The sequence below is a fragment of the Nothobranchius furzeri genome, chromosome 8 (assembly GCF_043380555.1).
Source record: "Nothobranchius furzeri strain GRZ-AD chromosome 8, NfurGRZ-RIMD1, whole genome shotgun sequence".
Classification (NCBI taxonomy): domain Eukaryota; kingdom Metazoa; phylum Chordata; class Actinopteri; order Cyprinodontiformes; family Nothobranchiidae; genus Nothobranchius; species Nothobranchius furzeri.
Window position 1 is genome coordinate 58,581,962 of NC_091748.1, and position 16,447 is coordinate 58,598,408.

Genomic DNA, 16,447 nt, shown 5'->3' on the forward strand with positions numbered 1-16,447 from the left:
CGGTTTGGTTCGATTGGGACATTTAGCTCTGAATTTTAAATAAATACAACATTTTTCTACCTTATCATTTAAAAACATTCAGTTCAAGAAAACTGTACTTTATTAGAGTTCAGCACTTTGGAAAGCCATTTTGAGATCTAAATGTTTGCTTTCTGAATATTTTCACCTGCCTCCTAGTCAACCACATCTTCGCCTCTGCAAAGATTATCCCCTTCAGAGGTCTTCTCTATCGTTTTCATTTATTCTTCTGTCGCTGGCTGAATTTGTCAATTTGAACAGGCAAACTTGGCAGATTGGCAGCAAGTGGAGTAAAAGGAGAGTGCACAAAGTGGAACAGAAAAAGAAAGGAGGGGCAAGAAGATTAAAAAAAAGATTGTGACAGTCATCCGTTTGACCTAGGCTGTTGAGTGAGCGCAGTCTGGCTTGCCAAATCTCTGTGCTAACAGTGAATAGCCATATCTGTGCAGAGCATAGAAGGGTGTCATGCACTATGGTTTCATGGTTCAGGATAAGACTGGATAAAGCCATTGGCTGGGTGACACACACGTCTCTAACCCCTTGCTGCTGTCTGTGAATGAGAAGCGTGAACTCTTATTTCAATCAGCTCGGCCTGTTTATTCAGACTGTCAGCGAGGAACGCTGCTGTATTTTAGAACCAGGGGGCTGGCCACAGATGAAACCCTGTATCCTCCAATTACTGAACAATGAAGACGACTCCCCCTTCTCTGCACTTCACTGTAATAACCCTCTTGTCCATACAAATGCACACACACACACACACACACACACACACACACACACACACACACACACACACACACACACACACACACACACACACACACACACACACACACACACACACACACACACACACACACACACACACACACCCAGGGCCCATTACTGGCTCATTAGCCTGAATCATACAAGAATTAGACTCCAGCCTGCTGACAATTGCAAAGAGAATGGCTCTGTATTTTACATAGGAGTCAGGGGTTAAGTTACCAATCAAAATAGCCAGGCAGATGTATTGAGACATTTTAATATTGGACAATGTGGGAGCTGTAAAAATTTTAATCTCTCTCTGGCACCGCTGCCCCTTAAGGCAACTCCAAATACGAGAAAGGGAGGGGTTGGTGTTAAAGAGAATTGATGTAGCCTGTGGCATTTGGGTAATTGTGTTGGAATTGCTGCCACCTTGAAAAGCGCTCATGCAGAGAGCCTTTTGCTTTATTCAACTCTTTTCTGTACCTGGAAAAGAAAAACATGTCTCTTGTTTTCTGTGAAGGAATTCAGGAAGGTAAGGGAAATGAGCCAGGTGTTGCAACAGTTAATTTGTAAACCACCAGAGGGGGCCAAGGATGACTGCATGGCAAAAAATAAAACACACACACACACATGCATGCAGTCACACAACCCCTGTTTAACACGTTCTACACCTGCAAAGCAGATTATTTCAGTCTCACCTGTCAAGCCTCTCTCCCTCCTCTTTGTTCTTCCTCCACACATGGTATGCTCCTCATCATCACCTCCCTCCCCAGTCTCTCTCAGTGGGTCTTGTCCTCTCCCAGGGTTCAGACTAATGACTAGTGACAGTCCACTGAGGGGAGCGAGCTGTTTGCAGTCAGCAGTGCGTTTGTTGGTAATTATTTTCCAGAGTGTCACATTAGTGTCAGCCTCGTGGCTGTGAGAGAGGAGCGAGGGCCGCGGCTGGCGGGATGGGTGAGGCGGAGAGGAGCGGGGGTGGAGGAAAGGGTGTGATGTTTGGTGGTGGGCAGCTCTGCATGTATGTGTGTGAACTTAAGTGGTGATGGTGAGCTGAAGACTCAAGCGGTCACAGCTTTATTCGCCTCATGGCTACACAAAACTGGAAGTGAACAGCAGAAAAGTGTTTTTTTGTTTTCTACAGTTTCTCACACGTCACTGTCCTTCACTGCAGTCCTGAATGCACAATTTGTTTTAAAAGTGAGCAACGCTGTGGTGCAGGAGTTCACTCTGTCACCAACCAGAAGGAAGGTTTGAAAACTTTTCTGTGTGCTTTTTTTAATCTTCTACTGTTATGTTGGACTCCTGATCCGTGCAGAGAGGCTATAAAAAGCTTGAGCCCTTAAGAACGGAGTTGCTTCTCTATTTTAAATCTGAATCTTTGTTCTTTCTTTCTTTCTTTCTTTCTTTCTTTCTTTCTTTCTTTCTTTCTAGCACCAACACTTCCTCAGTTCTAAAGAGATCCTGGAAACTTAACCAAACTTTCCAGATAAAAACTCACCATTATGACAATAAATGACTCAGAGCTCAAAACAACCTTTTACAAAGGAATAAAGCTTTAATCGTCTCAGATTTAATACTTATTTCTTGTTTCTGTCACAGGATTCAAACTAGAACAATGTATTTAGTTTGTAACATTCATTTTAGTGAAGATCTCCAAAATTATGAAACAACATTAATTTCAAATGTTTATCCAGATTGAATCACTATTTTGTCCGAACTGCTGATCAGCCCCAAGATAATTTGTCTTAGCTTTTTAAATCATTTTTCACTTAAGTAAGTTTTATCTCTGTTGCAGCAGCATTGTACCTTTGGCATCTTTCTTCATAAGTAATTTCTTTTAGATGTGTGGAACAATAAAAAAAAACATTTAAAAATATTTTTCTTTATCATAATCAGTCACTCAGTTTTTCATACAGACTGAACATGAAAATAGTCTCCTACACCTATCTCCTGCATTAGCTTCTGATAGGAAAAAGATGGGGAAACTCTAGGATTTGAATATCCTGACAGATCCACGTCACACTGTCACTTAATGTTCATGGACTCACATCTCTTGACTCACTACGGGGAAAGCTGATGTTGGATTAGTGTCCAGGAAACAGCAGAAAACAGGGGCTAAAACAGCTGTTTTCCAATCCGCTTTGCCTTACGCCCGGAATCGCACATGTACTTCAATTTAAATGAAAAGTAATGATGTGTGTATCAACCATGCCAATCACATACTATGAGATGTATCAGTTTGTAAAAATTTGTAATTCATTTGAGTACAAATCATACATGTTGCATATCTGACATCTCCACAGAACCTCCTCTGCCCCAGCGTAGCTGCTACTTACCACATGGCCAGGTTTACGGTGGTTCTTTCTTGGAGGAAGGACTTGAAGCTCCTTGTCTGGTTCGATGACGGCAGTTCAGTGATGATCCTGGACGTATTTTCACAGAAAACCTAAAAAAAGTTCAAAAATAAGCTCTGTCTTGGCACCAGAATGTGTCTTTAAAATTTCCAAACATCACATGTGAAATCCATGGCACATAACAAATGGGATGAGAAAATAGCTTTTATAGCCAAACTGGCTTGCATTCATTTTTGTCTTGTTTCCAGGAACCCATGGTCTGGAAGTAGATGGGTGTGACTATGGTGCACGGTTGTTCCCCTCGAGTTTGACTTACAAGGTATTCATTCATACTAGAAACCTCTGCTAATGTATTGACCTTTGATATATACAGGGAGTGCAGAATTATTAGGCAAGTTGTATTTTTGAGGAATAATTTTATTATTGAACAACAACCATGTTCTCAATGAACCAAAAAAAAACTCATTAATATCAAAGCTGAATGTTTTTGGAAGTAGTTTTTAGTTTGTTTGTAGTTTTAGCTATTTTAGGCAGATTTCTGTGTGTGCAGGTGACTATTACTGTGCATAATTATTAGGCAACTTAACAAAAAACAATATACCCATTTCAATTATTTATTTTTTACCAGTGAAACCAATATAACATCTCCACATTCCCAAATATACATTTCTGACATTCAAAAACAAATCAGCGACCAATATAGCCACCTTTCTTTGCAAGGACACTCAAAAGCCTGCCATCCATGGATTCTGTCAGTGTTGTGATCTGTTTACCATCAACATTGCGTGCAGCAGCAACCACAGCCTCCCAGACACTGTTCAGAGAGGTGTACCGCTTTCCCTCCTTGTAAATCTCACATTTGATGATGGACCACAGGTTCTCAATGAGGTTCAGATCAGGTGAACAAGGAGGTCATTAGTTTTTCTTCTTTTACACCCTTTCTTGCCAGCCACACTGTGGAGTACTTGGACGCGTGTGATGGAGCATTGTCCTGCATGAAAATCATGTTTTTTCTTGAAGGATGCAGACTTCTAAATGTACCGCTGCTTGAAGAAGGTGTCTTCCAGAAACTGGCAGTAGGACTGGGAGTTGAGCTTGACTCCATCCTCAACCTGAAAAGGCCCCACAAGCTCATCTCTGATGATACCAGCCCAAACCAGTACTCCACCTCCACCTTGCTGGCGTCTGAGTCGGACTGGAGCTCTCTGCCCTTTACCAATCCAGCCATGGGCCCATCCATCTGGCCCATCAAGACTCACTCTCATTTCATCAGTCCATGAAACCTTAGAAAAATCAGTCTTGAGATATTTCTTGGCCCAGTCTTGACTTTTCAGCTTGTGTGTCTTGTTCAGTGGTGGTCGTCTTTCAGCCTTTCTTACCTTGGCCATGTCTCTGAGTATTGCACACCTTGTGCTTTTGGGCACTCCAGTGATGTTGCAGCTCTGAAATATGGCCAAACTGGTGGCAAGTGGCATCTTGGCAGCTGCACGCTTAACTTTTCTCAGTTCATGGGCAGTTATTTTGCGCCTTGGTTTGTCCACACGCTTCTTGCGACCCTGTTGACTATTTTGAATGAAACGCTTGATTGTTCGATGATCACGCTTCAGAGGCTTTGCAATTTTAAGACTGCTGCATCCCTCTGCACGATATCTCACTATTTTTGACTTTTCTGAGCCTGTCAAGTCCTTCTTTTGACCCATTTTGCCAAAGGAAAGGAAGTTGCCTAATAATTATGCACACCTGATATAGGGTGTTGATGTCATAGACCACACCCCTTCTCATCACAGAGATGCACATCACCTAATATGCTTAATTGGTAGTAGGCTTTTGAGCCTATACAGCTTGGAGTGAGGCCTAGTCTACACGTAGCCGGGTTTTTTTTTAAACGAATATCCGCCCCTCCAAAAACTTGCATCCACACCAACTTGTTTTAAAAAAAAATTCTGTCCACACGTACCCGGATAAATACGTTGTTATGGACATGCCAGACCTGTAGGCGGCAGTACTTCCCCCGTTCTTAACCTCGTCCTTCGTCTGTGGTCTTCCGCAAGGAGCAGTAATTCCGCTTGCAAAAACAAACAAGCAAAGAGCGCTTGGACAATTGATAAAGCGAGCGCAGCTCTGAGGGCATCCATGCTGTCGGCTAGTGTAAACACAGGTCGCACATGTGATGTCAGCATTTTTTGTTGCGGAAAGTGACGTTGCGGACCTTAAAACTCCGGTTTTGTCCGTCCACATGCAGACACCCAAAACGGAGAAAACACAGATCTTCACTTTGGCCGGAGTTTTTAAAAAGATCCGTTTTCGTGTGAAAAAACTCCGTTTTCGTGTGGATGACCGGCCAAAACGTAGAAAAATATCTACGTTTTGGCAGATCCCCGGCTACGTGTGGACAGGGCCTAAGACAACATGCATGAAGAGGATGATGTGGAAAAAATACTAATTTGCCTAATAATTCTGCATTCCCTGTACTTTCTAAAATTACGTCCATGAGATTGGGGGATGCATGAATGCAAAGATGGTGAATTTTAAAGAGAATACAGTTTGAGAGAAACATTTTATAGAAAAGGTTTATTTACAAAATTCAGAAAAAAAGCCATTTTGATCAAAATCAATTTTTTTTTTTATTACAAGAGCTAAAGTGTGGATTTGCCTTTGCAGAGGTGCTATAAGGCAGGGTAAGCTACTGCCTGGGCCTCAAACATAGGGAGACAGTCAAAAGCTGTCATTAGGGCTGTGCTGGCAGTCCTTTTGCTCAGATGGAGAATCTAGTCGTCCCAGACCCCACCCCCATCCCCACCTCAGATGGAGAAACAGCAGCACACTTTCTGGTCGGTACTGTCAGCAGGTCTTTGCATGTGGCCCCATGACAACCTCCCAGCGCCACTGTTCTTCTGTCCTCTGCTACTCTCTTTCGAGATTCAAGGTAATTTTTATTGTCATTGCACAGGTGTACAACGAAATCAACTTTGCGCTCATTAAAGACAGCTGACGTAAGCAGGTAGTAAAATATATATAAAGTAAAATAACAAGACTAACAGAGAAGTCATGCCCACACTCTCTCTCTCTCTTTCTCTCTCTCTCACACACACACACACACACACACACACACACACACACACACACACACACACACACACACACACACACACACACACACACACACACACACACACACACACACACACACACACACAGCCAGTTTAAGGTGCAAAAAATGTAAAAGTATAAATGTAGACATGGTAATGAGAGAAGTCTTATCTTTATAGTGCATCTGTTGCTTCCTGCTTGTATTTTTACCTCTTGTCAGTTAAGAAGTGCAACAGGAGTTGGCAATACTGGTCCTTGAGTGCTACTATCCAACATGTTTTAGTAGTTTCCCTGCTCCAACACACCTGTTCAGCAGCTCATCACACTCTACGTGAGTGTGTTAATCACCTACTGATTAAAATCAGGTGTGTTGGAAAACGGAAACAACTAAAACATAATGGATAGTGGCCCTCAAGGACCAGGTTTCCCTAACCCTGATCTAAACAGTGTTTCCTCAATGTAAATGAGTGTGAAAATGTGCACACGTGTGTGTGTGTGTGTGTGCGTGCGTGTGCGTGCGTGTTTGCTTGTGTGCGTGTGTGTGTGTTCGTGTGTGTGTGTTCGTGTGTGTGTGTTCGTGTGTGTGTGTTCGTGTGTGCTTACGTGTAGGGGGTCAGTCAGAAGCCCTCTTGGGAGGAAGCGATCAATAATTCAGACCATAATGCACCTCTCTGTATTCATGCTCACATTCACTCTCATTGGCCGCTTTGGGGAGCTGTCACACACAAACACACACGGGTACACACTCCCACTTTTACACACATACACTCACATTGTCACATGTCGGACAACTCATCTCTCACACGTTCGCTTCCACTCCATCTTGTAGCTGTCTGGTCGATGGCCTCTCTGTGTCTCACTCCCCACTGCTCAGCGGCTGGCAGACATGCTCCGCTCTGGCGCTGTCTCTCCCTATGTTAATATAGTAGCTAACCTCTCTCTCCATAGCACTGCTACCAGACAGACTCTGTGTTGATATACTGAGGAAGAGTGGAGCACTGCGCTGCTACTACCCAACTGACTCCAGAGAACTGAGCACTCTTCATCTTCAACGCTGATCAGACCCAATGAGGAGCGTGTGTTAGGAACTCTGCTGGTCTCTTTAGTTTCACCTGCAAGTGAAATTACTTAAAAAAGAATTTACCTGTTTGGTTTGAATCCTCTTCCTTTGCAGGCGTTGTGTTGCAATTAGACCGTCTCATGGCAAAGAGAAATGATCTCTGTGTGTGGAAATGATTAGAGGAGAGACTTAATTTGCTCCATACCCTGGAAAAATTTACTGAAAATGAAAGGAGGGGTTTAAAAAAACAAAGGCATGATTATTTACTGCTCAGTACTCCAATTACACACACAGAAAGTTAAAAGACTCCAATGATGACCTCTGGCATGCTAATAAAAGAAGTGAGGAACTCTCATTGTGTTTATTTAATTAGTCTCTAAACTCGTCTTTTAGCTATTGGGTATGCCGCAGCAGATCACAGCAACTGATGAGAGATCTAAAATTTACATCAAAACTGCTTTTAAATGACTTTCCTTCTATTTGAGCTGCAGTGCTGCAACAAGATGGAGATTGGATTTGAGCCCAAACTGCACGTATGAAGACGTTTCACTTTGTGGCAGTCAAGAAAGACAGCCAAGTGACTCACCTCCTGCCAGAAAATGAAAGCGTACAATTAACATCGCATCCCATCATCCTCAGCTGAGCGGGCAGGCCTGTAATTGGCTGGCTGACCAGCCTGCGTGGCTTCGGGTGGCAATTTATTCTGGGAGCCACGCAGTTTACCCAGGGCGGCTAACGGCCCCTGTGCCATAACCTGGCTGAGGCAGCGGGGACATCATTAACACTTCACTGGGCCTGTAGGAGACACACCCATCATCCTCTACACACCACCCACAGCCACTAGCACATGGGCAAATTGGAGGAACGGGGAAGGAATAATCATCATGATGTCAATGGAGCCACTTGTGCAGTGTTCAGCGAACAGATAAGATGTTTCTGGCACTTTTTTGTAGTGGAAGAGAAGAGTTTCTTTTTAAAGAAGCGTCTCTAACCTGAGGAGAATTTTTTTATTGTATTGATTGTGAAGGATTTGTATTTTTTTTCTTCCCTAGAGCAGTTCTTGTTTGGGAACCTGTCGGGGTCTGATGGCGTGTGGTTGTCTAACCTCAAAACAATGTGTGACTGAGAGGGTGCTCTAAGTGGAGTAATGACCTTTCCATGTCACAGGAAAGACATGTGTTACACGTTCCCACGTTGGTCTGAGGGCAGCACTGTTACACTCAGTCTGGGCTCTCGTTTATGTGTCCGTTTAAAGGTCTGCATCTGCCGTCTGGCCCCACTCTTCCTCACCCACCGGCTGTCTTCAGGCGTGAGAGGAGGCAGCTCCATCACACTTTAGGAAAGTAAAGGACAGATGAACTCTTCTGGTAACACAGACGTCTCTTTAGTTTTAGAAATTGTAGACGAGTCAGTATTTATTTTTATTTCTCAATTAGCTGCTGGGTTTTCAGGCTGTTTGCACGACGAGACCATGCAGCGATCTCCTGCTAAGACGCCTTGTGCTGTGCCTTCTTCTTGGCTGTGATATTCCCAATTCACTCATTTCCCATTTCAGGCCTGAGTCGTGCTCTCTGATTGCACACACACACACACACACACACACACACACACCCACTCACAGAGAAACACACACACACACACAGGCTCACAGCCAAATGGCTGTTCATTAAAGACAGGGACCTGAGGGGAAGCAATCGTCTGAGAGACGGAAATTGCGTGTCACATTAGATTAGCGGTGTAAAGCCTCTGGATTGGCTCCGGGGAATAAGGAATTATTTCAATTACATTATTTCAAAAAGTCTTTAAGCAATACCAATACCGATAAAAACAAATTAAGAGTGATTTGGGCTGATTTGTGGTGCTCTGAGCTGTGCTTTCTGACAGTGTGCTGGAAATCAGATATGAATAATGCAGATATTACACTCTGTAACGTGTTGGGACTTGAAAGGAGATTATCTGTGACAAATACTGCCATCGGTTTGCATTGTGTCTCGTCAAAAGAGAATATTCCCATGTGTCAGTCAGGGATTGGGAAGTGCTGAGCAGGAAAACAGGCAGATAAGAGGGATGACTGGACAAAGTTTTGTTTTTGTAGATAAAGTTCTGCAAGTTTATAGTTTGATTTAACTTAAAAGCATTGATCTAAACAAAATGCTCCTTTTAACATGACATGTTTACCTAGTTTCCTCTTGTAAAATGTTAATTTGCATGGGGGGCAGAGGCTACAGAGAGCGCAGGGTAAGGAAGAGAGGGGGTGACGTCACACGGAGCGCAAAGACCAACAGAGACAGAGCGACCCGCAGCCAGTCCACTCACTGCTTCCTTCATCCCCCTGCTCTCTCTCTCACACACACTCTGATCTGAACAACTCACCACGGAAGCAACATCTGGAGGAGGAAAATCCTGCGCAGCTTTTTCTTTTTTCCCCCCTTTTTTTCTATTGCGCACCCGGAGAAAGTGCCGCTGTACCTGACCTCAACTCCAAGTTGAATGAGAAGCGGAGGGAGCGAGTTGGCAGCGGAATAACTCGCTTTGAGAACTTCTTCGCGGTAAGTTGCGACTGACGGCTCGGGATCACTCACTGATTGCAGCTTCATTTGCTCTAATTGCTCTAATTGCTTGTTTGAGCTGCCATGCGCGCGCTCTCTGCTCGGAGCGGTTTCTGGGGGAACTCGTGCGCTGCTGAAAACCAACTTTGTTTTACAAAATAATTTATTGTAGAAAAAGCGAGAAGGTCCAAGCGATGAAGTAATAAATAGTTCCTGCTCAGCTGACACTTTTAAAACGCTTTTCTGTGTTATTGTCCAACTTTCGCTCCGACATGAAGGAATTACAGGAAGAAAAGTTTTAGTCAAACACGAAATGACTCATTTAAGCGTGAATAACTAGAGTTGCCCGTTTCCCCCTCTAAAAACTCTTTCAAATGTTTATTTTTACTTTAACGACCCAAGACTGCTGGTTCTTTCTCATCTTTGCTATTTTTATCATTATTTTAAAAATAGAACATTTTTTCTGAGAAAAGCTTCTCTTCTTTTAATAGAAGAAACAAATTAATTTAAAATTCAGATACAGATCAATGTTATTATTGATTTAAAGAGATTAGTCCGTTTTTAACAGTTGCAGGCACTTTCTATTTGTGCGTTTTACTCAGTATTTATTCCGCTGTAAATATTTACAAGCCTCGTTTACTGAAGCTCTGAGTGTAAAAATGCCTCCAGACTTTTGGCGAGTCTACAGGAGGGGAGATGTGTTGTCTACAGTTATTTCATGTGAAATTCCAACAAACAGAAATATGTGTCTTTTTTTTTAGCTGAAATAATAAACATAAATCAGATTAATTTACAGAGCAATTTGAACTGAGAGAACATTTAAAAACTTTCTGTGATTTAATGCTTTCCTCTGCGTGTGTGTGTTTTCTGTTAATTCCCGGAAGCACTAGCTCGGAGGTGAATGGACCTCCACCGCCCCTTTAAGATGGACAGCCCGTCCTACCTGCCAGCTCCACTGGCATCCCCGGCCCTGATGGTCCTAGCCTCCACCGCCGAGGCAGGCCGAGATGCCTCCGTCCCCTGCCAGGCTCCCAGACCCTTTGGGGTCCCTGCCTCGATGGAAAAGGACCTCCACCTCCCCTTCCCCTCGGCCTCCTACACCTTCACCTCCATGTATCAGCGCCAGGCCCCCATGTCGGGCACTTTTCCATCCCGAGACTTCCCAGCCTCCCTGCTCCACCTCCACCCTCAGTTCACTCCACCAAACCTGGACTGCCCAACCCTGGGCATGCTTAACCACAGCGGTGTGGGCGCCTTCAGGCCTTTTGCTTCCCCGCAAGAAGAGAGGGAATCCGGGGGTTACCAGTCAGCTTTCACCCCCGCGAAGAGGCTGAAGAGCTGCTTTCTGGATCTAGAGGGGAAGGAGTTTGACTTTGGCTCCTTGAAAGCCGGGGAGGAGACGGGGAGAAAGTTGTTCTCCATGTCCGGCCTGCTGTCTGATGGAGAGGCTTCGTCGAGTCCAGAGGAGCGCAAAGAGCACAGTGAGTAAACACTCAGCTCACACAGAAGACATAGGAAACCGTGGTAAACCTCAGATGGCGGCACTCACCTCACATCTTTAATCCAGAGAATGGTGGCGGGGTATAATCTTAGACATCATGCTCAGTCTGACCTGACATGGCCATGATGTTAGCACATCCGCTACAGCTTCACCCCCAAAGATGTTCTCCTCCTTTTCACTCGGCTGTCTAGTTAGGCAAAGTGTTTACAGCGGCTGGCTGGGGCTGACTTTGACACAAATAAATCCAATAGTGGCACTCGTTCAGTTTAGTGATCATTAGCCACATATGACCATTAGGCCCATTGGAAGTCAGACTTTTTCTCGGTGGCTGAGGAACACAAATATATCGAAGAAGGGTTGACACGGGAGGAGTGAGAGTAGGAACGAATGACACCCTGTCAGAGATAACGAGGTGGCAGAGATAGAGAGGAAAGGGATGGAGGAGGATACAGAAAAGGAGAGAAAGAGACGCGGCGGTGCGCTTCAGCCTGAGCTTCCCGGCGACAACCCTCAGCTCAATATGGCCGCCCACACTAGCCGTCTGATTTGTTGACAAATGAGTGGGAGAGGTGTCAGTCAGCCACGGCGCACAGGGAGAGACGCTCCTCATTACTCCCGGGGATAATTGCCCAACGACGCGGGGGCCCCAGCACTCGCCTCAGAGGGAGACGGGGAGGGAGTGAGTCAGGGAGGCAATGCTAGGCATGATGGGAAATCAAACCTCCTCAGCGGCGGTCGCCAAGGGGAGCGCCTGACAGATGAAAGGGACCAGAGGGAGACAGAGGGAGAGGAGAGAGAGAGAGAGAGAGAGAGAGAGAGCGAGAGAGAGAGAGAGAGAGAGAGAGAGAGAGAGAGAGAGAGAGAGAGAGAGAGAGAGAGAGAGAGAGAGAGAGAGAGAGAGAGAGAGAGAGAGAGAGAGAGAGAGAGAGAGAGAGAGAGAGAGAGAGAGCGCACCCAAAGGCTCAGCAGATCAGAAGGGGACACCATCGAAAATAATGACATTGAGAAGGGGAGGGAGGTGGAAGGGAAGGGGGGACACTGATGCTCATACACACCACCTAAAGAAAACTTTCATCCCACACATAAAGGGCGGGAGAAGGGATGAGATGTCTTAAGAAAAGTTTGGATTGTGCGGCGTGTGTGTGTCGCTTTGCATATGTGCATGTCTTTGTTGAAACTTGCTGAATTTGTCGCCGGTTGGTGGCTGAGTGACAGGGCCAGGGAGGCGGAGTGGCAGCAAGGAATCTCAATATGGAATTTTAATGAGGACGGGAAAAAGAAGAGATGCCAGGCGTGAGAGGTGTGTCTGAAAACAGTGTTTGCTTGGTGCACTCGTGCGTGCATGCTCACCACCTGATTTTGGGGGAATCTCATTTGGGGAATGTTGACAAGGACAAAAGACAGGCTGGAAGAGAACACAGAGAACATCACTCCTCCTCGTCTTCCGGAAAATAAAAAAAGAGGGGTGGGGGGTGGGGTGGGGGGGGGTGGGGTTCAAGCACATTGGAAGCTGCTTTTCCAGCTTTATCCAATTAGATTGGAGCTCAGGCAAACTAAGAGCTTTAATGCAATTGAGCTCCCAGCACTTTTCTAAGTCTGACATACACTTGTTCCTCTTGACTGAGTAGCAGACAGTCACTTCAGGACCAAAAGTCTTATAAGTGTTAAGCTTGAAATCTTCTTTGAGTGTGAGAGTTTCTACGGCAACAGCAATGGCTGAATCCAGCTGCAAAACAATTCCTTAAAAGTTTCCTTCATGTTTGGAGTTTGTTTGTTGTCACAGAATGGATGAAATGCTGCATAAATAACTTCATGCACTTTACGCTCAACCCTCCTTCGAACAAATACAGCTTTTTCAGAGATCACACATCTTACAGCTTGACGACTCTTTAGTTTTTTTTTTCAATCTGTAGAGTCCTCCATGTTTTGCTCCAGTCTCCAGAAATACACACAAGTGACCATGACACTTTCTTGTCAGTTCAGACAACAAGTACATGACACCCATTCCTGCTTTCCGCGTGTGTGTGTGTGTGTGTGTGTGTGTGTGTGTGTGTGAGATCACTGGTGGCTGTCTCCCTCTGTCCATTCTGTGTCTTCCCTCTGTCGACGTTCCCTCCCAGACTCTCCTCCGTTTTATCAGCGAAGGTCTGAGATGCTCGGTGCGCTCTGACAGCTGTTCAAACAGCCACGCTCAGTTTCAAAGGGCAGATGTCTTCACTGGAGCGAGTCATGCTTATTTTCCTCAGGGAGATGCTTTCCGCCACAGGCCTGAGCAGGAATGAAAATGGTTCTTTAACAGAAACACGAGTCGGGGAAAACTGGAGGAGTTGAGTGGTAACAACGTGCCATGACCACAAGCGGTGTGTATGTCTATCCGCGCGCGCGCGTGTGTTGGCAATTCACACGTGGAGGCAAAGCTAACTGAGTGGCAATAACTGGAGCCAGATGTTTGAGCACTTTAATGTGATGCAGGATCTAAATGTTTATGAATTTTAACGAAAGCTGAAACATAAACAAAGAGCTTTGAATCAGACACATTCTACGGAGTCTTTACCGATGGGAAGCTACTTAAGTTTTCACCTGAGCACAAAGAAATCCCGGAGTGGGGAAAGAATTATGCATGACACGCGCTGAATTCGTCACCGGATCCGTTCGGTGTACAAGTATCCTCCATGGTCAGTTATTCATGGGTTGTTAGCGCACTAGTGCCGCATGGACTGGAAATCAATATTATATAGATTCATCTGAGATTTGCAACACGGATTATCTCCCTGGTGAAGTTTGACGGTTTGACCTCATGCCAGACACGGCTGCTCTCATAAACTTTAGAGGAGAAAGCGCCCACACTCTAGTGAGGACTCCTCGTGTTCTGTTCTGTATGATTTGTGAACAGGGAGGGTCTGCGTTTTGTCTACAGCTGCTGTTGACTGCTGGTATTGACCGGAGCTTCCCGCTGAAAGACACACTGTTTACATCCCCCTAGCAGACCGCAAGAGATCAATAAGCAGCCACTCGATGCTCATGCATACACATTTTTATGCTGCCTGTTATTATTGTCAGCATGCATGCTACTTATCAGGTGGATTTGCTCCTCGTGCATTGACCGCCACGTTTAGCTCATGCAAATGCAAAGGTTTTTTTTTCTTTTGTTTTGCATTTTTTATCAGTGCAAAATGATCTCAGTGAACACACCATGTTTGAAAATGTTGGCAAACAAAAGGAAATCGAATAAAACGCGAAGCTTGTGATGTGATAAATTTTCATTGGACTGTATCTGCAGCATTTACAGCACCATCATCCCAAAAAATAAGCCCCATGTGCAGACGGGTCTTTCTGCGACCACACCGGTTGTCTCCCCTTTGATTTCGAGCGCTCGGGGAGGAAGCATTACAATATTAATGGAGGCTGTTTTTTATGTGGGAGCATGCCGGGGCTGCCTGTTCCCCCTCCTGTTGTGATGCTAGTTTGTCTTCTAATGTTCTCCCAAGTAAAAGAAGCTTTCATCCTGGCAGGAGAGGAAAGTCTTCTCAGCTTTTTCTCTTTACACCCCTCCTGCTAGAAGAGCTGCAAACAGGCAATTTGAAGAGTTTTCTTCTTGTAGTAAAAGTTCAAACAAGTCACACCTTTTACAGCAGAGAGAAATATTATACATCTAATAAGTGAAATGCATGAGACAGGTGTTGTTAGAGAAAAAGGAGGCTTTATTTTAGAGGCGAGTCACCGTCGGCAGCTGTTAGACGTTCTGCCGAATGTTCTATATCATAACACATTCTGCATCTGCCCCCTATCTCCCACTGTGATCAGTCCAGATGAGCAGCACGGCGTCTGTGTGCACAGAGACCGCTAGGGCTCGAGTGTGTTGGGAGAAACAGGCAGACGGAAAAAACAAGAAGCCAGAGGGGTTATAATGAGTGCAGGGCCCAGGGGTTGTTAAAACAACAGCCCTGTTTCTTCTTCTTCTTCTTCTCTCTTTTGCATTTCTCTCCGTACACCTGATCGACCTGCATCCGGGCTGCCTCTGATCTCACATCAAAGACATGATTTGTGTGTGTGTGTGTGTGTGTGTGTGTGTGTGTGTGTGTGTGTGTGTGTGTGTGTGTGTGTGTGTGTGTGTGTGTGTGTGTGTGTGCGCGCGTGGAAAAGGCTGGAGGTGAAGGAAGATTTTTTTTCTGCAGATTGCATGTTTTTAAGAAGCAGCGCACACACTTCCACACAAACTCTCATCCTTCGCCTCGTCCCTGGAGCCTAACAAATCAGTCAGGCAGATAGAGAGGGCAGGAAGGCCACGTTCTGGGGTTAAACACATGCCGCTGAGGAGCAGCACAGACAGACAGCGAGACCACACCAGTTCTGCATGCTTGGATAGAAGCCAGGGACCTACATAACTAATATGCGATATACAGTATTTGCGTTAACATTTTGTATATGCTTAGTGTCACACGTAGACCTCATTACAGCATGTCAGCTTGTTGCGAGTTTCCCAGCTGCGGTGGAGCTTAACAAAAGCCAATATGCCAAAAGCATGCCAGGCGTGATCGAATTGCTCTCCTGAACGCGTGGCTTTCTGACATCATTTAGTAGCTTCATAAGCAGGATTGACAGCCCTTGTTAATTGTCAAAAGTGTCATTTTTGTCATGTTCAACGAAAAGTCGCTGAGTGGACTTTTTAACACACGCAAATAAGATAATGCTACGTTTATGAGCTGCACAGACACCCATCAGTCTGTTGTCTGGTGGGATTTTCTTGACGTTTTTGCAGAAATAGTTCAGAAATTTGGAAATCTAGAAGCTGTGTGAGCACTTTCATGACACAGTGTAGGCAACCACCCATATTACGTACACTTTCACCCTAAAGCCTCCTGATCAATTGAGCTACGTCAAGTGTTTGGTGAGTTCCAGTCACCGCCTGTGCACCCCTGCTTTAGAGGTCAAAGTTTGCCAGGATTGACCTCTCACCCTGCTGTTTCAGGGTATGAACACTCCTCCAATTCTCTGCAGAGAAAAGCATTGGGTCCGAGCCATAAATCACAGGTCTGATAATTGGTAGGAAAACAGCAGTCCGGCAGTATATAACCTTTTACGTGTCGTCTCAACTCTTTATTATGGTGCTAATGAGTGGTCG

General features: G+C 45.0%; 1 protein-coding gene across 3 annotated transcripts in view; it reads left to right on the forward strand.

The window, feature by feature from the left end:
- Nucleotides 1–9,688: 9,688 nt before the first annotated feature.
- Nucleotides 9,689–16,447, forward strand: part of rnf220b (ring finger protein 220b) — a 29,166-nt gene continuing 22,407 nt past the window's right edge. For all 3 annotated transcript variants that reach the window (XM_015970550.3, XM_015970551.3, XM_015970552.3), the window contains exons 1-2: nucleotides 9,689–9,824; nucleotides 10,709–11,305. In XM_015970550.3, coding sequence (XP_015826036.3) covers nucleotides 10,726–11,305 — 580 coding nt within the window. In that variant the 5' untranslated portion in view covers nucleotides 9,689–9,824; nucleotides 10,709–10,725. The remainder of the gene's footprint in view (nucleotides 9,825–10,708; nucleotides 11,306–16,447) is intronic.